The sequence below is a fragment of the Gavialis gangeticus genome, unplaced genomic scaffold (genome assembly GCF_001723915.1).
Source record: "Gavialis gangeticus isolate Ggan-Ray unplaced genomic scaffold, GavGan_comp1, whole genome shotgun sequence".
Classification (NCBI taxonomy): domain Eukaryota; kingdom Metazoa; phylum Chordata; order Crocodylia; family Gavialidae; genus Gavialis; species Gavialis gangeticus.
The window spans coordinates 4,009,919-4,034,482 of record NW_017729011.1 but is presented as its reverse complement, the minus strand read 5'-3'; the positions used below and the strand labels follow the sequence as shown (position 1 = coordinate 4,034,482).

General features: G+C 42.8%; 1 protein-coding gene across 1 annotated transcript in view; it reads right to left on the bottom strand.

Annotated features, from left to right (window-relative positions):
- PNPLA7 (patatin like phospholipase domain containing 7) overlaps positions 1-24,564 on the bottom strand; it is a 318,179-nt gene that overhangs the window by 206,165 nt on the left and 87,450 nt on the right. The window contains exons 15-17 of the mRNA XM_019510411.1: positions 19,395-19,553; positions 5,432-5,509; positions 3,976-4,181 (exon numbers count right to left, since the gene is read on the bottom strand). Of these exons, the coding sequence (XP_019365956.1) occupies positions 3,976-4,181; positions 5,432-5,509; positions 19,395-19,553 (443 nt within the window). The remainder of the gene's footprint in view (positions 1-3,975; positions 4,182-5,431; positions 5,510-19,394; positions 19,554-24,564) is intronic.

The following is a 24,564-nucleotide window of genomic DNA, read 5'->3' as shown; positions in this document are numbered from 1 at the left end:
TGAGTGCTTGTAAAGCCATGCCAGGGGTCCCGCAACGACCTCAGCTAATTCCCTCAGCACTCTGGGGTGGAGATTTTCCGGACCAGCTGACTGAAATACATCCAGTCCCTCCGGAAGTTCCCTGACTAGATCCTCCCTGACCCTTGGCCTCGGTGCACCTTCCCCTGGGGCCTGAGGGGAGCCTGATCCGGTCCCTGCTCAGGAAAATGGAGGCAAAGAAGTCGTTAAATAGGTTAGCTTTGTCGTCTGGGTCAATGACCAGATTTCCTAGCGTGTCTTGCAGGGGCCCCACATTACTCAGTACCTTCTTTTTGCCTCCTATTTATTTAAAAAAGGACTTGCTGTTGTCCTTGTTCTTCCACTGGGATGGGCTGATTTTGAGCAAAAGGGTCAATACTAATACCAGCACAGCCAACTTAGGCACTGGCAATTCAGAGCCCAAAAAGCACAGCTGTATCTCTCCTTCGCAAACAAAAATTGCCTGATTTGGAAAAGGGGAGGGCAGAGAACTGAATCTACAGCAATGTCTGAATTCAAAGCAGCCATACAAAGAAAACTCTTTACAAACATCCTGGGTTAAATGACAAAAAAAAAACAACCCACAAGAACCACAAAATAGGTTTTGCCTGTCACTTATTTCAATCTTGCTGTATAATATTTCCCATTCCCTCTTCAGCTCTGCACACAGTTTGGAGCAATGTCCAAACTCATGCTTTACGGTATGCATGTGTGTGGTAGGGTATGGGAGAGGCCAGACACAATTCAGACCAAATGCTCACTTACTGTCATGAGTGACTGGTGCCTCCTGAATCTGGGGGGACACCCGCAGAAGCCACCGACCCTATCGGGGGGCACCAGCCCTACTGGCAGCATCAGTTTCAGGCAGAGGGGGCATGTGCACCCCTGTGCAGCCCTACCAGTCACGTATGCTTACTGTAACTGTCCTCTTCTCAGCACATCAGTTGCTTTAACATCTTTTTCAAACTAGTGAAAGCTCCTGAATGACTGAGCTCTTATTCCATTCGATTTCCCATTTGGCCCTCAGAACCTTCTTCCATACAGACTTTTCTGTTGTGATCAGTATAATTAGATCCCCCCATTCTGTGAATACTAATCCCTGACAAGCTGTTTGTGGTTCCTATTGGTGCTGCTTGTCACTTCTCTGACATCTTTACAGCTTCTATGGGGCTGTTAACACAGAGGACAAAAAAAAACAACTCACTGTGAATCAAAAGCAAGAAAAAGAAAGATTTTTCCCCTCCAGCAGCTAGGTTCCCCCTTCTGTCCCCACAGTCATCATTGATTTTGAGTCAGTCTCTGTACATGCCTAGCACCTAAAAACAAGAGCCAAATGTCTTACGCTACAGAAACTTGTTTTTTTGTAGGGATGCCTGTATTCTTTATCACTAGTTATGAAGGTTTTGGCCCAGCTGTCTGGAAAAGGCTGGCACTGCCATGTCATTACTTTTTCTGGTGGCTCCAGTGTGACTGGCAGGGAAAGTGAAAAACACATAAAAACACATCATATTCCTCCTCCTTCCATATCACATATCAAGAGACTCCAACCTGTATGACTTACAGAAGTGGAAAAAGTGACAGAGTCCTTCTACTCAGTGCTGAAGACATACACCTCTTGGAGACTCTTTGATGACAACTTGATTATATTATTCATCAAGACACCGCAAGTTAGAGTGTAGCACCCTGTACTTAGCACATCAATCTGGTGAAATTAAGAGGGCATTTAGTAGAAAACTATATAAGCAGTTTGTGTCACCCCTCAACTTAAATCTCCCTATTTAGAGTTATTTAATAGCATCAAGTACCAGGCAAAAGCTCCTGGATCCAAAGTATCAGCGAGGGAAATTTAATCTACAGCCTGGAATCCAAGTATTTCCAAATGCTAGGCTGCTGTTTTGCAATATTACACTTTTTACCTGATGGCAATCATGGCCATGCTGTTTGTCTTTTACTTTCCAATGATAGACCTGGGCAGCTTTCACCTACTGCTAAGTGGCAATATAATGGAAGGAGAAATGTATGTATAGAACTAGTCAAAGACAAAGAGAAGGAAAGAGTTTCAAGAGAATTTTGATGGATTACAACAGTTTTTTACTAGTTGGGGACATGAGAACAAGATAGGAAGATCCTGTGTGAAATATACAGGAATCCAAGACTGCACATAAGGAGGATTGTGTATCTAGGATTCAGTGAAGGTGGAGAATGCTAAATATACCTAGTTTTACGTATTACTTTTCAACATCTCTCTTCACAACCAAACTGAAGGAGGAGAAAAAAAAACAACTGAGGAAGAGCATGTTACCCCAAGACTTTCTCCTGAAGTACTGACTGACATGACCATAGGTGTGGTGGAAATAGCTGTAAGGAAAGAGCCTGGTTTTGGAAAAGACTGTGGTGAAAGGGTGCAGGTGATAATAGAACACAGTAAACTGATAACAGAGCCATTAGTGAGAGAGAGAGACAGAGAGAAGAAAAAATAAGAACTAAGTTAAGACTGGTGTACAAGAACTGATGGGCTGGAGACCTGTGAACAGATGGTAGAGGGCAAATGGCTAGTGGAAAGTTAAGGAAATGTTTGGAGAGAAGCTTCTCAACTCTTTGAGAGATCAGCAGAAGGGAACTTTGGCAAAGAAAAGACCAAGCTAGCAGGAGAGTCAACCCAGGGTTGACTAGTAAAAGAGGAAATGAAGCCAAAGGCAGGAGAAACTTACGGGTCAGGTGGGACATAAATGTGAAATATGAAGTCGCTAAGTAAAAAGAGGGGGACTGAGGAACAGAAAGAAAGAAAATAAAGTGTCTACAGGAAATGTAGATAACAGATACCTGGTACAGGACAAGAAGGGAGTATCTATCTGATGGACTAAAGTTTGAATAAGGAGAAGATGTTTAACAAAGGGGAGAGAACATACTGAATACATCAGAGTACTATTTTATGAATAAACGGTCCTTTGTCACCTGAGCTAGTGTTCAGTCATAGTCATCACAAAAATAAGAGCCTTGAGACAGGTCATGAAATTAATTAAAAACAGAGAGAAATTTAAAAGATTGGGGTTTAGAAAAGAAATAAAAAGAATAGGGCCAAGATGTACAAAACAATGAACTGTCCTAAGAGCACAAGCCAGAAAAAAATCCTGCTTATCCTTATTCTGCAATAACTAGGGGACATTCAATTACAAAGTGAAAAAGCAGCCATTTTAAATCTAAGAAATAGATATATTTTATGAACCACTGTGTGTATGAACTTAGTTATAAGACCTCAGTGATAAGATCATAGCACAATTCAAGAGGATTAAATGCTTAATGTCAGAAAATAACACACAGAGTGATATACAGTAGGTTAAAAAACCCAAAAAACCATGGCATTTTTGCTGTGACGCTTTAAGGCACAAACCAACCACTAATAAATAGGGATCAGGAAGATATCTGCTCTGTCTGTAGACAAAGCAGTGCTCTTCACTCGACTTGACCTGTTGGTGTATGCGGGAACCATGTAAGGAGTCACTCTGTATCTCTCTGCAACTCACTGTTACAAATGTAGCTCATTAATTCCACTATGGTTAAAAAGAGAAAGAGGATGGCTCTCTGGTAAACAAAGATGTCACTGCAAAGAAATACTTCAAACACCTAAACATGGGCTGAGGTTGACTTTTTCATTATTTGTATTACTGTAGCACCTAGGAATCCAACAAGATAAACTCTGCACAAACATACAACAAGATGCTCACCATTGAGAGTGTTACAGTGTACTTTTCTCTTAAGTTCTGTGAACTGCTCATTGTTGGAAACAGGATGCTGTAACCTATAGTCTAATGCAACTTAAGTTCCTCACATAGATCATCCTTTTGTCATATGTGTTCTAGCAATGCAGATAACACACACACTCTTTCCAAACACCAAAATGTATTCAGAATGGTTGTAAAAAGCAAAATCAATACACTATGCCAAGGCATGACTCACTCATAGAAATGGGATTTGGAAATGGACAGAAAGCTGCAATCTCGATTGGCCTTGATGGTGAAGATGAGAGGTTCCCCAGTAAGGACAGCTAGCTGGCCTACTACTTCCCCTGGATGAGTGATGAATAGACAAGTGTCTTCCTCAGAGTCTATCTTCCGCTGGTACACATGGAGCATCCCTGAGATCACAAACCGGATATTAACATCCTGGAAAGAGTGGACACAAAGTTCCTCATTATAAATCCTCACAAGTTTCAATTTGATAATTATTGTGACAATATTACAAAAAAAATACATTTTTCTAGGGGGTTTTAAAGAATTTATCCAGTATAAGCAGTCACATTTGTGAACTGTTAAAAACAGTTTTATGGATTGTTGCCAATTGCTGCAGCCCCAGTACTGAAACAGATCTTTCTCTGAATGATCAGGAAGGTCATCATGACTAACAGATCTCAAGAGATGGACAAGCAATTCTAAGTGGAGATAAGGTATTCATAGCAGAACACTTTGGGTAATGCTGTGCTTTGGCAAAACAAAATAGGTAAGCACTGGGATTGAAGCCAGAATTCATCCCCCTCATTCACTCCCCTGTTTTATGCATTTTTACATCAGCTACAAGTGGTATTATAATAATCTTTATCTTCTGCTTGTTGCAAAATGCAGCAATCTGCAAAGAACCCTGGATGTGTAAGAAAAGGTATTCTGAAGAAAAGGTAAATGAGTAACTTTGATCATACATTGCAGGATACGTTTTTGTAAACAAGTAACTGCACACTTGCACTGTACAAATATCACATAACTTCCAATGAAAATAAGTGTAAGCTAGCAAGAGTCAGAAGTATGCAGATTTCTATTGCTTTTGGACATACTATTTCATATAAAGCAAAGCACATAAGCTGTGGCTCAGACAACAGGTGATAGCAAAGAGTGGTTCTCCAATTATAGAACCAACTCAATATTGTGCAAGGGAGATGAGGAGAAAGAATTTCCCTCTTCCTCTGTGTGCATTTGGACTGCAGTTTTGCATGACTCCTCACCTATGATACAAGCTCCAGACAGTTTCTCTCTCTGGTGAGCTTCCCGCTGAGGAGGGAAAAATGCCTAAACTGCCCTTTTCAACCTAACTTTTCATCCAAATCATTAGGTGCTCTTCACATTCATTGCACCTGGGAATTTATTCTCCCTATACCTCTGTCTGTATGGTCACTATTGTAACCCCCATTTTACAGGTGGGGACATGAAGCATTGATTGATGAAACCACGTGCACAGACTTGGAACTGACCTGGAACTTCCAAAGGCTTCAAATGACAAGGTACAGTTTAATACACATCTTAACAACAATCCATTGTCAGAAGTATACCAGGACCTTGGCAGGATTCCATGGGCTTGTAATGAATGGGAAGTAATGTGGACTCTTTTCTGCCATGTCACCCTTCACTTTATGAAGTACACTTACCTGGTCTCCCTGCCTTGACAACACAGTCCCAGCAGTAACATGATGCAGGGTCACTCTGTCATTCAACAACGAGGGATTCTAGGGAGGGAGGGGAGAAAAAAAAGAAAAATCATAAATGTACCATTTAGCACATCTGTGCATATGAAAAAAGATCTGAAAAATGTAGGGGAGTAACCATTAACACAGGAACAGTCACTGACAGGAAGGTTATAAATCCTTTAGCCTTTAAGTTAGAGTTGATTGTTTAACTATGAGTTCAAGAGCCATTTTCATACATATGCCTTAGCTCTCTTCACTTAAATACATTTACAAGCTTAAGGATTTTATTTTGCTCTACTGTTGCCTTGAGTGCTACCAGTCTATGACTTTTCTAAGTACTGATATAAAAAACATGAAGTGGTTGATCTCATCAATGAAAACATGGTTAACATTTCAACACCCAAAGAATACTGTAGTAAGGAATTTTGACTGATTACAGATAAAGTTGAGTTTTGCATTTTCTGAAAGTTTAAGGCCAGAAAGTACTGCTAAATTAATTTCGTTTGACCTCCTGTATAGGTCACAGGAAAGAAGGGCTGCAAGGGACCTCATGAGGTCATCTAATCCAACCCCAGTTAAAGGCAGAATTATTGCCAACTAAACCATCCCAGCCAAGTGTCCATCCAAACTGCTCTTGAAAACGTCCAGGGATGGAGATTCCACAATTTCTCTAGGTAGCCTGTTGTAATGCTTAACCACCCTCGTAGTAAAAACGTTCCTCCTAATCTCCAACCTAAATCAACCCCCCGCTGAAGGTTGGGGCTTTGTTCCTAGTTCTGTCTCCCGTGGTCACAGAGAAAAGCTCATCTCCATCCTCTTTATAATCATTCTTCAGGTAATTGAAGATTCTTATCAAATCCCCTCTCAGTCTTATATGTTCCAGACTAAATAGCCCTATATATATTCAACTTTCCCTGCAATTAGCTCATTAAGCCTCATATTGTAGGCTCATTTTCCAGTCATTTCAGTGACCCTCCATTAAATGCTCCCGAGTTTATATCTATCCTTTTTAATGTTAACCCCAGAAATGGACACAACATTCTAGTAGTAGCCTTGTCACTGCTATGACCACTAGGAAGAGCGTCACCTACTTCTACAAGATCCTCCAAGGATCAGCTTAGCCCTTTTTGCCATGGTACTGCACCAACAACTCGTATGTTGAGGCAGTCACCTGTCATTACCCCTAAATCTTTTTAGGTGCAAATGGATGAATTTACACGAGACGCTAAAGCGCAGTAGACTAGTTCTACTGGGTATTAGTGTGTCACAGCAAAAGCCATGATATTGCACTAATGCACAGCAGAATTAATCTACTGCACATTAGCATCAATTAAAAGGCATGTGCTTGTGCTACTGTGCAGTAGTGCCGGTTACTGCACATTTAGTTAGCACCAATTATTATAGGTACTAAAACTTAAGGCGCAGAAACCACAGCACATTAATGCATGGGTAGACACGTGCCCACTGGTTTTCAAGAAAAAAATCTTTTACCTTGGAAGCAAAATCTGCATTTCTGGGTTACAGGTGTATTATCCTGCATTTGGCTGTCTTACAATACACAGTGGTGGAGGACCATAACTTAACCAACCTATTCCAGACCTATTCAAGAGGTATGTGGACAACATGGAGAGGATCCAGAGGAGGGCCACTCGCATGATCAGGGGGCAGCAAGGCAGGCCCTACGAGAAGAGGCTACAGGACCTGAACCTGTTCAGCCTCCACAAGAGAAGGCTGAGGGGGGGATCTAGTGGCCTGTTACAAACTAGTCAGAGGGGACCAGCAGGCATTGGGGGAGCCCCTGTTCCCCCGGGCACTACCAGGGGTGATTAGAAATAACGGTCACAAGCTGGCAGAGGGTAAATTCAGACTAGACATCAGGAGGTGCTACTTCACTGTCAGGGCGGCTAGGATCTGGAACCAACTTCCAAGTGAAGTGGTGCTGGCTCCTACCCTGGGGGTCTTTAAGAGGAGGCTGGATGAACACCATGCCGGGGTCGTTTGACCCCAGTACTTTTTCCTGCCATGGCAGGGGGGTGGACTTGATGATCTGCTCAGGTCCCTTCCGACCCTACTAACTATGAAACTAAGATCATACTGTAACAGTAATGTGTCTCTCTCTGTTTCCTATCTGTATGTCACTTTCAAACTTTACCAAAGATTTTATATCATCTAAACAGTTGATTATAATATTACACAGCCTTGGATCAAGAACAGCTATTTAAACAGCCACACTCATTGAGATCTCTCCATTAGCAACTACATTTTGACATCTGTCAGCGAGCCAATTCCTAATTCAGCTAATGCGTGCTTTTTAATTCGGTATAATGGAACTTTTAAAAACAATATGTCATGTGGTGCTAAGCCAAAAGCATTTGAGAAAAGCAAGCACACTAAATCAGCACAATTGTCTTTATCAAGCAGACCTGTTACCCTGTCAAAAAGACTATAAACACACTTGTTTGACAATACCTCCCATCCATGAAACCAAGCTGCCTGGCATTAATTCTATTTTTACCTTCCAATTCTTTGTTGATAAAGTTCCAAATTAACCTTTTACCTGTGGCTGACATTAGGCTAAGCTATTTATAATTCCCTTGATCATCTCCTTTCAAGTATTGATGCAATATTTTCAGTCCTCCAGGTACCCAGAATCTACGAAGGGGGTTTCCAAAGAGGATGGAGTTGGACTGTTCTCAGTGGTGACAGATGACAGAATAAGGAGAAAGGGTCTTAAGTTACAGCAAGGGAAGTTTAGGTTGAATATTAGGAAAAAAACTCAGCAGGAGGGTGGTGAAGCACTGGAATAGGTTACCCAGAGAGAGGTTATGGAATCTCCATTCTTGGAGACTTTTAAGACCCGGCTAGACAAAGCCTTGGCTGGGATGATCTAATTGGGTATGGGTCCTGCTTTGAGCAGGGGGTTGGACTAGTTGTCCTTTTGACAACTAGTCCAAACCCTAATTTTCTATGATTCTATGTATGTTAGCGGCATTTCTTCCTCATTTCACCCACTTTTAGAAAGATGCATTTAACTCAACATTAATATTTATAGTAGTCAAAGTGTCAGCAGCTTTTGCCAGTAAAAGTAGGCTAAAATACTTTTGCAGGTTCTACTATAATATCTGATTTTTATTAAGACTGTTATTTAAGATTAACTAAGTGTTCATCTGAAAAGTCTCAATGTATATCCTGTAACAGATTGTTACGGGAACAAAAAAACAATTTGACAACGCTAACAGGAAGTCTGCGTTAATTCCTATGTTTGTATTTGTGGAAGCAGATAGAGCACTGAGTGACCTTGAACAAGTCACTCTGCCTTGGCTTTCCATGTAAAATGTTAAAACAGAAGATTGACACCGACCTGCAATGAGGCAAAGTGCTACAGAAGAGATAAGAACAGTTCTTTACTATTATTTATTAAAATTCTCTGCAATCACACTAAACAGGACTTGCTCAATATTTCTTCTCTCTCAACTTACTTGACAGATCAACTGGAAGCACTTTGATAACTGAACTGAATGGTGCTCTTTGGATCTCTCTCTTCTCTGAAAGTGTCTCTTTTCTGCTGAAAAACTTCTTGAAAACCTTACAGGGAAACAACTTAATGAACTGTAAGACATATTCCTGTACCTCTTCCTGAAATGCCACACCTGGAGGGAAATAGTTTTCTTTTCTCCTTCATCCCAGTAATGGGACCTTCATAAGTGCACCAGACTGCATGTTGGACTCCAAAAATCAAACTCAGAGAGAGCTTTCAAATCAAGCCAAGCACCACTTTTCCTAAAACTACAGAAGCTAAGGAAAGAGCTACAGTTCTCCCAACTCTCTCCTGGGCATTTCTTATTAGAAAAAGTAGGAAATGGTTGCTCATATATCACACTCTTTTCCCTCTGGGAATGTGTCACGTTACATATCAATATTAAATAATCATATAAGACAGAAACATGTAACAAAGCTGTAGCAGACACCCTTGACTGAGGTACACAGAGGACAAATGGGGTAAGTCTGTGTACATGGTTGACACACGACACTGACAAATGGCTGAATGCAGTCTTCTGCCTGGTAGTGTAACACTACAGGTATGGGCACACAAACTAATTACTTGCCAGATAAGGTAGGATACAAACCTACAGCATGCCAACTACTCTGCAGTAACTCCTCATGGACATGCTATTTTTTCCCAAGGTATAGGCAGCGTAGCTAACCCAGTTTTCACTGAGGGATAAGTTACTTTGCATTATCACATAGTAAGCAGGTGTACAGAGACTTACATGGAGTAGCTGACATCCCAGCTTACTTTGTAGTAACTTATTCACGTGTTCATACCATAAAAGGCCGATTCTGCCTCCTTAGGCAGGTCTGTTGGTACACTCTTCCATGAAGAGACCAATTTAAATCAGTAAGAATAAGGCACTATTCAGGTAAGTAAGGCAGAATATGGCCCTTAATGACTAGCCTTGCCACAGCAGCAAATCAAATACAGGGGGGTTGTTAATGTTTTACCATGGTAATTGTTATTCCAGCTTGCTCTGTATATCCAACACCTGAAGGAGTGCAACTTAGGAAAGTTTCATTTATCAAATGAAAGCAAGCAAACAACAACAACAGACAGGCTATTCTCTATAGGTGGGAGATGGGCAAAATATTTGATTATACAATATTTAATCAAAAATGCAGTTTTATTGAAATTGAACTCTTTCATGGAAACAGATTTAGTTCAAAGAACTTTTTGGACAGGAAAACATAAAATAATTTTGTGTGTGTCATTTCAATTGATTTTTATTTTATAACAACTTATATTAATATATTTGTATTTAACATTACATATGGATATATTTAAGATGGTAATATCAGAGTCAAAATTATGTTTTAAATGCTAATGATACAAACATTTTAATGGCCTAGAACTGAAATATTACAGAATTTGCCTTTTATGGGAATTTCTTTGATGTTGTACCTTTCATTCTAATTCAACAGAAAGAAAAGTGGTAGTGTGTCAAAATTTCCTTTGAAATGGAAATTCCCATTCCTAACAAGTCCTATCCATGACACATGATTATTTGCCTTTTTTTTTTTTTTTTTTTTTTTAAACTTCAATAGGACTATTACCATTGCTATTTCAGGGGACAGAAAGAGCCAAAATGGATCAGATCTGAGGACTACACAGTTCAGTACCTAGCCTCTGACAAATATTTTTTTTTTTGCAATAAATATACAAATTAAAATATACACAGGATTCAGCATTCATACAGTGCCCGGTTCACGGGAATAGCTCCTTGGCACTATAAGAAACAGAAATAATAAATTAAGTGATAGCACTGCATGTTGCTTAAGACAAAAATCAGCCAGCATAACCCAAAATAGGCTTTCATGGGTCTGGCTGAATAAAAGTAGCAACCAGAGGACTAAGCAGCAAAATGATAGCGTTCATTTTGAGAGGCGACTTCCTTTGACCTCAACTATTCTAATCTAATTTGCACCTATGTATAATCACGGACATCCTGATTGAACTCCAAGCCCCAGAGAGAATAGAGAAAGGCAAATCATTCCTCTGCTCCTTATTAAGATTATTCTTTGTCATTTAAATGGCAAGATCATTACAAAACTCTCATAGCTCAAACAAGAACAGTGTTCACAAAGGAGGACTTAAAGTGACAACAAAGCACCATATTTACTCAAATAGAAGATGACCCTGATTATAAGATGACCCCCCGATTATTACATTCTATTTCTAGAGAATGTATACATTTGTTATATTTTTACAGATACAGAATCCAATTATTGGAGGTCTGCCTTGAATTTGTGCCGCTCCCACTGCTACAGCAAGGAAAATAAACATGGTTAGGTAGCCCTTTGCTTTATGCTTCCCCCCAACTTTTTCCCTTGGCAGCCCTTTCCCCCTCTCCTTACCATCAGACACTGTTCTCCCTGAGCACATGGAAGTGAGGAGCATATTTAAAAACGATAACCTTGAAATTTAAACACGGGTGTAGCAATTTGTACATACTACCCATGCACTGAGTTTATTCAGAATTGATACACGTTACCTATTTGTGAAACTACTGAAAGTTTTAGCACAGGTATTCCATAAACACAGATTTTTCTTAGGTATCTATCACCATTGTATCCAAACATAACCTATCTGCTTAGATCCAGAGTGGGTTTCTGAACACCCCGGTTCATGAGCAAAATCTGACACTACACATGAAAACCAGATAATTTATTTAAACTTCCATCTCTGCATTGCATGCTCACTTGAGAGCATCAGGTCCATACAAGAAATCACATAAGCTAGGGGTGGGCAAAATGGCGGATCCAGCCAGTGGCTCAACTCCATTTCCCATCAGCCCTTGCCCACACTGCTTGGCCCAGTCTCCAAGGAGACTCCAGGAGCAGCAGGGCCATAATGGCTTCCAGGGTCTCCATGGAGACTGACCCAAGAGGCACCAGCAGGGTGCACAGCTGGGCAGGTAGCTATGTCCAGGGCCAGAGGTGACAGCATGGGCCGCAATCTGCTGCTTGCATGCCCCTGCCTGAACCTGCACTTGTAGCAGGGGCGTCCGGGCAGCAGACCATGGCTCTGCCCCAGCTCGGATTCTATTATTGCTGCAAGATGCCGGCCGGTGCTGGACCCAGCGTGGATCCCCGCCCAGCTATGCACCTCACCACCACCATCCAGGCTGGTCTCCATGGAAACCCTGGGAGCACAGGGCTGTGACAGCAAGAAGCTGTCATGGCCCCCCCACTCCTGGGATCTCCATGGAGACTGGCCTGAACAGCACATGCAGGGGCTGCTGGGAAATGCAGTCTGCCACGGGCCCAATCCAGCCCATGGACCACACTTTGCCTGCCTCTGATAAACTCACATAATGATCACATTACTCTCTGCAGTGCAATGAATTTCCAATTTCACTCTAGAGAGTTCATGTCAACTGAGCTTACTGGAAAGGAACAAAGAATACCGTACTCGTACCCTGGCTACCAGGCAAAAAATATTCTTCTTTCAAATTGTTATAAATTTAATTATTTGTCATACTTAAGCCTACATGCATCCTATTACCCAATAGATCTTGCACACCAAGTTTAATTTTGGTTCACTGTCAGTAAAACAGGGCTATAAAAAACAAACATGTTCCCCAGTCAAAGAAATAAAAATGATCCGATTTCCTTACAACTCCTGAGGCAGACACACACTTGCTTGCCCTTTGATTGAGGCCTGCATGGGGTCTCTTGGCTTCTTTCCTAACGCATTCATTTTATGGTTTTCTAACATACAGTTAGACACTGAACCAGACAATGCCAATTATTTGTGGACAAGTAGAAGGATTACATTTTGATGCCACTTAACTTCACTGCAAATGGGAAAAGTAAATTAGAGGCAGATCTGCACTAAACAAAATCTGAGCAACTAACAGTTGACTCTACATCACATTCCCTGTACATTTTAATTCCACTCCCTCACATCCACATCAGGAAAATAAAAACATTAATCTCTTCCTGTGCTCTTCAAAAATATCCTGTTCAAACTATGACTCCAGGAAGTATAGCCTGCATTAAATCACCAAAAATAGAAACCTTCTCCCTTTTAAGCCCTAAACGATTGTGCATTACAGCTGTCTTAAACAGCCTCTGTGTTTCAGTGGTAAAGTGATCCCTGCATACAGATATATTTCAGTTTAAGGACTATTTTACTTCTGCCTGTGCAGAGACAGCTGCAGAATTAAGGACTCAAATTTGTAAACTGTTTTAAGTGATTTCAAAATAAGAGATAAGAACTGCTTCAGGTTGTAAGGTTGAGAATATTCATCAATAACCTAAATGGTATAGGTATTCCAGGGGTATAGAGCCAGGAACTTCAGAGTTACGGTTGAACCTAAAAATATATCCAAAACATTATAGTCCAGAAATGCAGAGTTATAGTACACAAAACAATCCTGACTATTGTGAACTATATTTTTATCTACTCCTGTCCCCATGGTATCATATGACAAATCTTCCATCAATGAAGCCCGGCTCCACTCTTTGGATAGTTCTTGGGGGCTTTCTGTTTTGGTTACTTTTGTGAAAAGGGGCAGCATCCTAAAATGAGCAGCCTTGGGGCTCTGGTCCCACTGAGAACTAGAAGGAGGGAGGCAACCAGTTTTAAACGGGCCAGCTCTTCATGGAATATGATTTGCTTAGGTATATGGTCCTACCAGACACTGCACTTGTTACCCACAGCTACCGACGTATATTCCATTATGTACAAGCCTTCATCTCATTTGAAAAGAAAGATGCGTCGGCTCCCAACCAAGAGCTAAATTCAATCAAAAGAAAAAGAAATAAAGCAGCCTGGTGTTTGCTTCACAAAACCTATATACCCAGCATGGAAACTAGCCCTTTTTTTCTCCTATTGAATTGGGCCCCATGCTTTCAGCATAGTTGAATTTATCCAGCAGGTTCATTTTTTTAAATTATACATTGGGAGAGAAATTATTGTTTTAACATATCAATGGATATAATTAAACTGGATAGTCTCGATCTCTGATGTCACAAGAACAATAGGAGTGTTTAGTTTTCAGGTGGTGATAATAGTTTGAAACGCTGGAAGTGAACTTTTTCTGCCTTAATATCAAAATGGCAAGGCATGTTAGAAATTCCAAAAGAGAAGTCAAGGTCAATCACCAGAGCTAAATAAAGGCTTCCATAAATAGAAGTGCACAAGGTTTATGAGGCTTAAACCATTCAATTTTGCCTTCTTTCCCTTTCCCCCCACTCCCGCCCTAGACACTGAGGTGATGTGACGTGCATTAATTTTAGAGCCAAGAAACTAGCATCTAGCAGAGGTTTAATCTGCAGAGCTGGACTGCATTAGACTATTAGCTACTCAAGTGAATTATTCTCTTCATGTAAACAATGCCATTCACTCGCTAAGCTTACCCCCTGTGAAAGATGACCTGAAAAGCAATTGCCTCAAAGCAACTGACTCAAAATTAAGTTGCCAAAGGTATTTATTTTTGTGCTTGTGAAAGGATTGCTTTCAGAGTGCTCTGCACCAAAAAAAAAAAAATCTCACTGGATTGGTATCTTGAATGTAATCTTTTAAATCAGATGCGAGGTATTCAGATACCATGACAGCAGTAGCAGTGAATTCAGCTACCCTGTAAACACCTCTCCATCTATACAGAGTAGTTAATATGGCAAACTAAGGTGTGAATTTACAATACACCACCCTCTGTACACTATCTCCCCCTGTGGGCTGTCTTAGTTCACACAAAGTGGAATTCTACAGGGTAGATTAGGAGGTGCTCACTAAGCTGCTCTACATATGCCCTGGTAGTATATATTAACAGTGTACACATGGGAAATTAATACATAGTAATTACTGCACCATAAATTCATAACATGGCTTACTTTAGTATGTAAACAAGTCCCAACCTTCAGGCAGACCTTGTTAGCAAAGGAAACTGTTAGCCTTGGAGTTTATTTTTTATTTTTGGAGACAAAGAACTAGAATACAAAAGCCTTAGATTACTTTGCTGAATACCTCTGACCTGGCTGAGACCTGTAGCTGGTATGACATCATGATATATTACTGTTACATTAGAATATTATTTGGCATTTCAGTTCAAAATGTAAACCCTTAAAAATCAGGATATTACAATATTAAAACTTTTCAGAGTTAAATTAATTTGGGCATGATGAACATAGCTTGTATATTCCAGCCTTTTCCTTTTGGAGGTGTATTTTAATAGATCTACTGTTCAATATACACTGCAAAAATGAAATTCTCTAATGTGTTCCATTTACAGTTCATAGAGAAATCATACAAGCAGGGCTGGAAGGGACCTCCGGAGGTCATCTAGTCCAGCCCTGTGCCTGAGGCAGGATCATTACTACCCAAATCATCCTGTACAATCCATAACCTAAACTCTTCATAAGACAACTGTACAGCCTGAGACAACACAAGACATAACACCCTAACTACCTTAGGTAAAAGCAGGAAACCATGGTAGCCAGTACTGTGCTTCTATAAAAGGCTGTTAATATCATTGGCAACGCATAGGGGTGCACATGCACCCCCAAGATTGGCAGTGCACCCCCTATGAAAAGTGCCGCCAACGCCTGCAGGCGGTCGCCGCTTGCCACCCTCCCCCACCGCTGACATCACCGGCGACATCTGCGGGTGATCGCCAACTGCTGGTTGGTGCTTGCCAACCGCCAACCCCCCCCCCAACCACCATGGCCACCTGCAGGAGCTCACTGCTCAGCCTGCCCTCGCCGCCAGCACCACTGTAGCTAACTGCAGGAGCTCCCCGCTTGCTGCTGCCACTGACACCACTTCCACCTGTGGGCAGTTGTCATGCCCCCCCAGGCCCCGAGGCACACATCGTTCATGGTTAATATATTGATTGGGAGATCCCAGGTAGAGGGCCATGCCCCCCCCCCATTCCAAAGCTAGGCAAAAAGCCCCTCAGAATCCACACCAAACTGACCATGTGATAAAATGCCTTCCTGACCCCAAATATGGCGATTGGTCTGACTCTGAACTGAGGGGCAGGACCTTCTAGCCAGGAACCTCTGGCTTGGGTCCCAGAAGAAGCATTGGTACAGACCTTACGATGACAGGCTGAGAGCCATGGGGCTCTTCAGCCTGGAAAAGTGCAGGCTCAGGGGCGATCTGATGGCCACCTATAAGTTTATCAGGGGTGACCACCAGGATCTGGGGGAATGATTGTTCAAAACAGCACCCCAAGGGCTGACGAGGTCGAACGGTCATAAACTACTGCGAGACCGTTTCAGGCTGGACATAAGGAAGAATTTCTTTACTGTCCGAGCCCCCAAGGTCTGGAACAGCCTGCCATCGGAGGTGGTTCAAGCACCTACTTTGAACACCTTCAAGAGCAAATTGGATGCTTATGTTGCTGGGATCCTATGACCCCAACTGACTTCCTGCCCTTTGGGCGGGGGGCTGGACTCGAGGTCCCTTCCAGCCCTAATGTCTATGAAATCCAGTCAAAATCTCCATCCTTGGCTGCAGTCAACACCAAATGCCTCTGAGGGAGGCTGAAAAACATCCTGACATGTAGCAGAAAGAAAGGCTGGGGGCAACAGACAATGCCCAGAAGCATGGGAAATACCCAGAGCAGAACATAGGTATAGCTATGCCAAGATCATCCCAGTGGCTGTCCAGTTTATTCTTGAACACCTCCAGTGATGGCAAGTTCACAGCTTCCCAAGGCAGTATATTCCACTGCCTCGCTATTCTAGCAGCAGTTACTTCACTACAACTTCAGACCATTGGTCCATGTCCTATTCTCTACAGCAAGAGAGAAAAGGTGCTTTCCCTCCTCTTTATAGCAGGCCTTCAAGTATTTGAAGACAGCGATCATGTCCCCTCTTAAGCACCTTTTCCACAAGCTGAACATGCTTAGCTCCTTCAGCCTCTCCTCATATGACTTGCCTCCCTCTGGACCCTCTCTAACTTCTCCATGCCCTTTTTAAAATGTGGAGCCCAAGACAGTACACATTCTGTATGTGAAGCCTAAACAGTGCTGAATAGAGAGGGACTATCAACTCCAGCATCTTACACTTACTGCTTCTATTGATGCATCCTAAAACCACATTTGCCTTTTGTGCATCACACTGCAAACTCACTGACTCTGTGATACACCAAGACTCCCAGATTCTTCTGCACAATGCTGCCATCCGGTCAGGTATCACCATTTTGTATTTGTGTTTTATTCTTCCCAAGGTATAGCAGCTTGCATTTGTCCATGATGTACTTCATCCTGTTAGCTTTAGCCCAACTTTCCAATCTGTCAAGATCTTTTTGAACTGCACTCCCATCCTCCAATGTATTCACAATCTTTCCCAGTTTTGCATCATCCACAGACTTGCTCAAGAAGCTTTCTGTGCCAGCACCCAAATCACTAATAAACTCATTGAACAGTACTGGCCCAGGACATACCCCTATGGGACTCCACTCAAAACCTCCTGCCATTCTGACACAAATCTGTTAATAATTATCTTTTGCTTGCAGCTATTGAGCCAATTATCTATCCACCTTATAGCAGTTTTGTCCAGCTCATGTTTTTCCAATTTGTTTATGAGAGGTCATGCGGGACCTCGTCAAGCACCTTGCTGAAGTCTAGATACACTATATCCATGGCATTCCCTTCATCCACCCAAATAGTTACTTTATCAAAGGCAGAGATCAAGTTTTTTTTACATGAATTTACAAAGAACAAATCATGCTGGCTGCTTGTGAACAGCCTTTACTCCTCTAGATGTTTGCAAATAGCCATCCTTAGGTTATGCTCTAGTAACTTCCAAGATACTGAGATGAAGCTAACTGGTCTGTAGTTCCCCAGGTGCTCCTTTTTGCCTTTTTTAAAGAAGGACACTACCACTGGCCCTTTTTCAGTGCTCTGGTACCTGACCAATCTCACATGACTCCATGGGGATCATTGCCAAGGGCTCCAACATCTCCTCTGCCAGTTCCTTCAGGACCCTGGAATGAAGTTTATTCAGTCCTGCTGACTCGAATTCATTCAGACTCAACAAAACCTCCCACTGTGTCTTTTGTTATCTCATCCTTCAACTTCCCCCACTTCCTTCTCCAGATAATCCTGAGTAGGTGACTAGCTGCAGCTTAATTTTTTCGTGAAGACTGGAGCAAAGTAGCTGTTAAGCAGTTCCACCTTCTTCTTCCGTTAATTGTTCCCCCTGGTTAATTAACATTTGACCCACAACTTTCTTGGTCCTTCTTTTCTGACCAACATACTGATAACAGAAACTCTTCCTCTTGTCCTAAACCTCCTTCACCAGGTGCAGCTTGTTCTTGATCAGGCTTGTCCAACATGCAGCCCGCCAAGGCATTTTCTGAGGCCCGCGGTGCTGTGACGGGAAACAAAAGTAAACACCGTTTACTTTCATTCCCACCCCTTGTCCCGCCCCCAGCCCCTCAGCACCTTCCTAATGTTTTAGTAGACATTTGATTCTTAGTATATACTTTTTTAAACCTATAATTTGTCAAAACGATATCTTCTGAAAGAATTTGTGCGCAGCCCTCAACAGCTCACTAAAACATGTGAAGTGGCCCTCCAGCTGAAATAAATCACCCACCCCTGTACTAGGCAAACAGTCTAACAATAAAGTGAATAGCACAGAAGAAAGCCTCTTCAAGGCAGTCCCACACCTGAGCTGATTATCCTAGAACAACTGTTCTCTGCTTACAGTTCAGCTTATTCTGAGAACTTCACATTTTTTAATTTTGGTTTCCAAGCATTTAAGTGTAACCTAAGCATTATACCACAGTGATTTTTTATTTTGTTTTACAAATTAACATCCATACACCATGTATCATATCAAGAAGGCTATGCTTAGTCTAAATTTATTTGCTAGTCTCCTACACTTATGTTAGCACAAAAGCAGCATATATAAGCCCTTGCTTTCCTTTCTACAGGTGATTTTTGTCATTTATAATTGAATATCACATTGTCATCTAGGGGCACTCTAAGAAGGAAACAATCATATACAGCAGTGGCAGCTGGGGATTATAGAAGGGATACCATTTATTCTTCTTCTGTACTTAAGTTAAATTATCAGTAAATAGACACCTGTGACAGTGGTTACAATGAGAAATTGTTTCTCACTCACCTTCAGGAAAAGCCCTGGAGATTCCTAAACTTCTGCAACTTCAAAAGCAAAAATAAACTAAAAATACTGCCAACTATGCAGTAAGCTATATAGTTATACAGTCAGATCTGTTTCAATCCTGCTTCCAAATTGAAAAGGCTCAGAAATAAAGGGACTCACCTCTTGAGCCAGTATATTGCCTTGCTGAGGGGTCTGCAGTGCATTAAAAAGCAGTTTACATTTTATTGTCTGTGCAGAACGGAATGAAAAGCACAGCTAGGTCATTTATCCTTTATTAACTTACATCTAGTTTCATCAAGGTTAAGAGGTCTTTCTTAGCAGCTTCAAAGATGACATCAAGTTGTTTGCTGCTACAGGAATCTGGCATGGCCAGATCATGCTCAGTGTAATGGAAAACCGCTGAAGGAGTTTCTGTCACCGTCACAGTCTTCTTCAATATAGACTGAAAAAAGCAGATACACCAAATGTTATTTACATGCTGCAATTAGCATTTACCTACCAAAAAAACTGCATCATAATATTTGCTCCCAATCTAACAAAACCACTGACTTAAAAACACAGAGAACTTGGTGTTTTAGTGAAATAACTGAATTACTCATCTGGCCAGCTAGGGGAGGGAATAAGATTCACTTTTTTCTTTTGAGTTATTTTTTACCCAAATGCTTAACAAATTAGGCAGCTGCTGATTTGATGGAATTAAGACTTATTTAAAACAGTAGAATGTGCAATTACACTTGACACTGGAGTAATAAACCCAGAGAAATGAATGTCCAGGGAGGCTAGAGAAACATCTCAGAAATTATTCCAAACTTCACCAAGGACATGAGAGTAAAACTGCTTTCTAGTTATTGTTCTCAGAACACAAGATGCTAAATAGGATTGGCAAGTTTAGTCTTTCCAACCAAAGTACAGAAGCACATGCTAAAAAAAATTACAGCACTTTCTGGAACATTCCCTGCATTCTGTAATCAGAAAGCAGAGTAATGTGCAAACGTGATTCTAAAGATAAACCCAGAGATTTCAAATGGGAATTCAGGGTAAAAAAAAAATTCTAACCTGTTATAGTCTCGCTTAGTTTTTGTCAAGGAGAACTACGTGTCCCTGCAAGTTGATACTGGTGACCACGATGGACAGCTGGAGACTGTCTGGGTTAAAATCCATGGGGAACTCGGCACAGGGGACATGATGGTGGGAGTCTACTACAGACCTCTCACCCAAAGTCAAGAGCTTGACCAGGAGTTTGCCAGGGAACTGGCTGAGGCCACACGCTCCCAGTGTATGGTTGTCATGGGAGACTTCAACTATCCAGATATCTCATGGGAAGAGCGCTTGGCTAAATCCAAGCGGTCGCTAAGCTTCCTCTTGTACGTGGATGACCTCTATCTGACTCAAGAAGTCTAGAGGCCAACGAGAGGTAAAGCGCTGCTCAACCTGGTACTGACAACTGGGGACAACCTAATCAGCGACCTAACAATCGATGGGAACTCCAGCTAGCTACAAGTATCAAGGACAATAAAAAGTCCTCTCTCAAATACGTGGGGAGCCAAAGGAAAAGCAAGGGCAACACTGGACCCCTGCTAAACCAGATGGGACAACTGACAACCAACGCACAAGAAAAAGCCAACTTATTAAATGGGAACTTTGCGTTGGTCTTTCATCAGCCCCACGGGACACCCATGCCCATTATGGGACACGGAGACCAGGTGAGGGAGATCCCCTGCCCTCCATCAATGCTGACCTCGTGAAGGAACACCTTGAGAGGCTGGACACCTTCAAGTCAGCCAGCCCTGACAATCTACACCCCAGGCTACTCAGGGAGCTGGCTCGCATCATAGCTCAGCCCCTGACACAGATCTTCGTGAGCTCCTGGCGCTCTGCTGAAGTGCCCAAAGACTGGAAGAAAGCCAATGTGGTGCCTATCTTCAAGAAAGGGAGGAAAGTGGATCTGGCAAACTACAGGCCCATCAGCCTGACCTCTATCCTGGGCAAGGTCTTGGAAAAGATTATCAAAGAGGCCACCCTTAACACACTAGCTGATGGCAATATCCTGAGGGATACTCAGCATGGGTTTGTTGCAGGTAGATCTTGCTTGACCAATCTCATTTCCTTCTACGACCAGGTGGCCTATCACCTGGACAAGGGAGAGGAGATTGATGTCATATATCTTGACTTCAAAAAAACCTTCAGTTTGGTATCCCACGATCACCTCTTGGCAAAACTGGCCAACTGCGGCCTCAGGTCCACCACAATCCGCTGGCTGGGGAATTGGCTCTTTGGTCAGACCCAGAGGGTGGTGGTTGATGGAAGGCAATCGTTGTGGTGCGCTGTGACCAGTGGGGTCCCCCAAGGCTCTGTCCTTTGATCTGTGTTGTTCAACATCTTCATTAATGATGTGGACACTGGAGTCAGAAGCAGACTGGCCACATTCACTGATGATACCAAACTCTGGGGTAAAGCATCCGCACCTGAGGACAGGAGGGCGATCCAGGCTGACCTAGACAGGCTGAGGAAATGGGTGGACAAGAACCAGATGGTGTTTAACACCAAAAAATACAAGGTTCTCCACCTTGGGAGGAAAAACCTGCAGCATGCTTATAGGCTACGCTGACTAGCACTATGGATGAAAAAGACTTGGGGGTCATGATTGACCACAAGATGAACATGAGCTTTCAATGTGATGCTGCGGCTAGTAAAGCTAGCAAAATGCTGGCTTGCATCCATAGATGCTTCTCAACTAAATCCCAGGACATCATTCTCCCATTGTACTCAGCCTTGGTGAGGCCACAGCTGGAGTACTGCATCCAGTTTTGGGCTCCACAATTCAAAAAGGATGTGGAGAAGCTTGAGAGAGCCCAGAGAAGAGCCATGCGCATGATCAGAGGTCAGGAAAATAGACCTTATTATTACAGGCTGGGAGCTATGGGCTCTTTAGCCTAGAAAACCGCAGGCACACGGGCAATCTGATGGCCACCTATAAGTTTAATCAGGGGTATTCACCAGGATCTGGGGGAACGATTGTTCACAAGAGCACCCCAAGGGACAACAAGGTCGAACGGTTATAAACTCCTGTAAGACCGTTTCAGGATGGACATAAGGAAGAATTTCTTTACTGTCTGAGCCCCCAAGGTATCGAATAGCCTGCCATTGGAGATGGTTCAAGCAGCCACACTGAACGCCTTCAAGAGAAATTTGGATGCTTATCTTGCTGGGATCTTATGACCCCAGGTGACTTTCTGCTCCTTGGGCAGGGGGTAGGATTCAAGGATCTTCCAAGGCCCCTCCCAGCCCTAACGTTTATGAAATTTATGAAAAATTGCTCTATTATTTTTCTGTAGTCAAAAAGGAAGTAAAAGCTAAGAGCTAGCATTTTCCAAGGGGTCCCATGAGTCTAACAAGATGTGCTTTTAGTCTAAAAAGGTTGAGAACCACTGATCTAGACACAACCTTTGTAGAACCAAAGAGAGGTGTAATTAAAAGCTGGTTCTGGGAAGAAAATCTCCACCCAGTCTGCTTTCACAGCCATGGGCGATGCTTATGCACCCCTTGCGATTGGCAGCGCACCCCCCGCAAAAAGCACCACCAATGCTGCCAACAGTGCCTGTGGGCAGTTGCTGTTCGCCGCCACACCCCCATTAGCAGCAGCGTCTGCAGACAGTCCCCCGATTGCCACTGGCTGTGGCTGCTGCTGCTGCTGGCAGCAGCTGCGGGTGGTCACTGATTGCTGGTCAGCCCTCCCCCCCCGCCCCCCCCCCCGACACCACTGTGGCCGCCTGCAGGAACTCCCTGCCCCATGCCACCATGTCTCTGCCGCCACCACCTGTAGGTGGTCACCATGCCCACCCAGCGTCTGGGGGCACAAGGCATTCATGCTCACAGCAGTACTAACATGACCTGCACTGCAAAAGGAAGCACAGTATGGAACTCAATTCTGCAACCATTCCTCCTTTGCAGGTGGTGCTGAGAAGTAAAACTAGTCAGCAGCACTCTCCCTGGCCTTCACACTCCCTTCCTCTACACTACAGCTTCTCTTTGGGCTAAAGATTGTAAGTAATAAGACAATCAAAGAATGGTCCCGTCCTTTCCCAGCCCCATGCTGTTCAGACAAAGTAATTCATAGGCATCCATCTGAAGAATGCTACCTCCTCACATTTCCAAATCTTAGTTCTAATCCTGGAAATCACAAAATCTAGGGGCTTCAATTACTACTTTTAGGACAGAGAGAGTGTATGTATAGGCAGTGGCAGTATGCATGAGTGCAGGCAGAGGCAGAGCGTGTGCGTGTGTGTCTTCGTAGGGCGAGTCCCTCACGTAAACCCACCATACACATGGACCCCCTCCACCCTGCCATACACACAGACTCACACACACACACACACACACACCTTTGCACACCCAAGCCATCCTCCCCCTACACAATCCCCCACAAACCCCATACCCACCCACACTCCACATCTCCATACATAGCCACATGCTCCCTCACACCACATAGCCACACCCACAGCCCCCCACAAACCTGTACCCCCAGTATACAAGCATACCACTTCATTTTAAGCTACTGTGCAATCACCTTTTTGTGCACTATGCAAACGCATGTAAATCAGGGCAAAAATATTTTTTAAATCAAATTAATGTTTTAAACGTTCACTTTTTAGAATATAATTTGGTATTTTTTTGGTTCCAGGATGGCAAAACCCCTTGCTGAAAGGAGTACTTCTGGGGGCAAGGGGAGGGACTTCTGGTGGCAAAGGGCAGGGGTTAGGAGGTGGGACTTCCAGTCCCAAGATGATAACCAGGGGGCAGGGCACCTGTCAAGGGGCGTGGCTACCCATGTGGCCCTTGACAGCTTGCCAAAACTTAGTAAGTGGCCCTCTACCCAAAATAATTGCCCACCCCTGACCTAAGGACATAGGCAGACAAGGTTCTTTGGGTAGATGTGGTATCTTTTATTAGACCAACTAAATAGTTGGAAAAATTGTTCTTTGCAAGCTTTTGGGCACAAGCACACTTCTTCAGCCATAGGGAGAGCCTGCTGGTATTTTGTGCACTCTCCTGGGTAGAACAGAAGTGTAAGCCCATATGCAAAATGCAGGTCTGAAAATGCTAATGTGTGGTAGGGAAAAATCAGTAAAAAGCAGTCAATAGGACTTTTATGCCATGCCTCAGTCCCAAATTCCTTGGGTGGGACTATGAAGCCTATGAAGCCATTTTAATCTACTGGGTAGCAGCAAGTTTTAAAAATGCCCGAATACAAAACAACTGACCACCTATCTATAGTCTGCACGTCCGACTTCCTATATAAGAACTGGACTCTGATGCAGCCCTTATGTAGCACTGTATCCTTTCTATTAGGGATATAAGCAGCTAAATGGTAATTATAATTATACCATTTAATCTTTACCTTTTACCTCCCAGCTCAGGGCTCCCCACTGTTGGGGAAGCAGCTACGGCAGGGG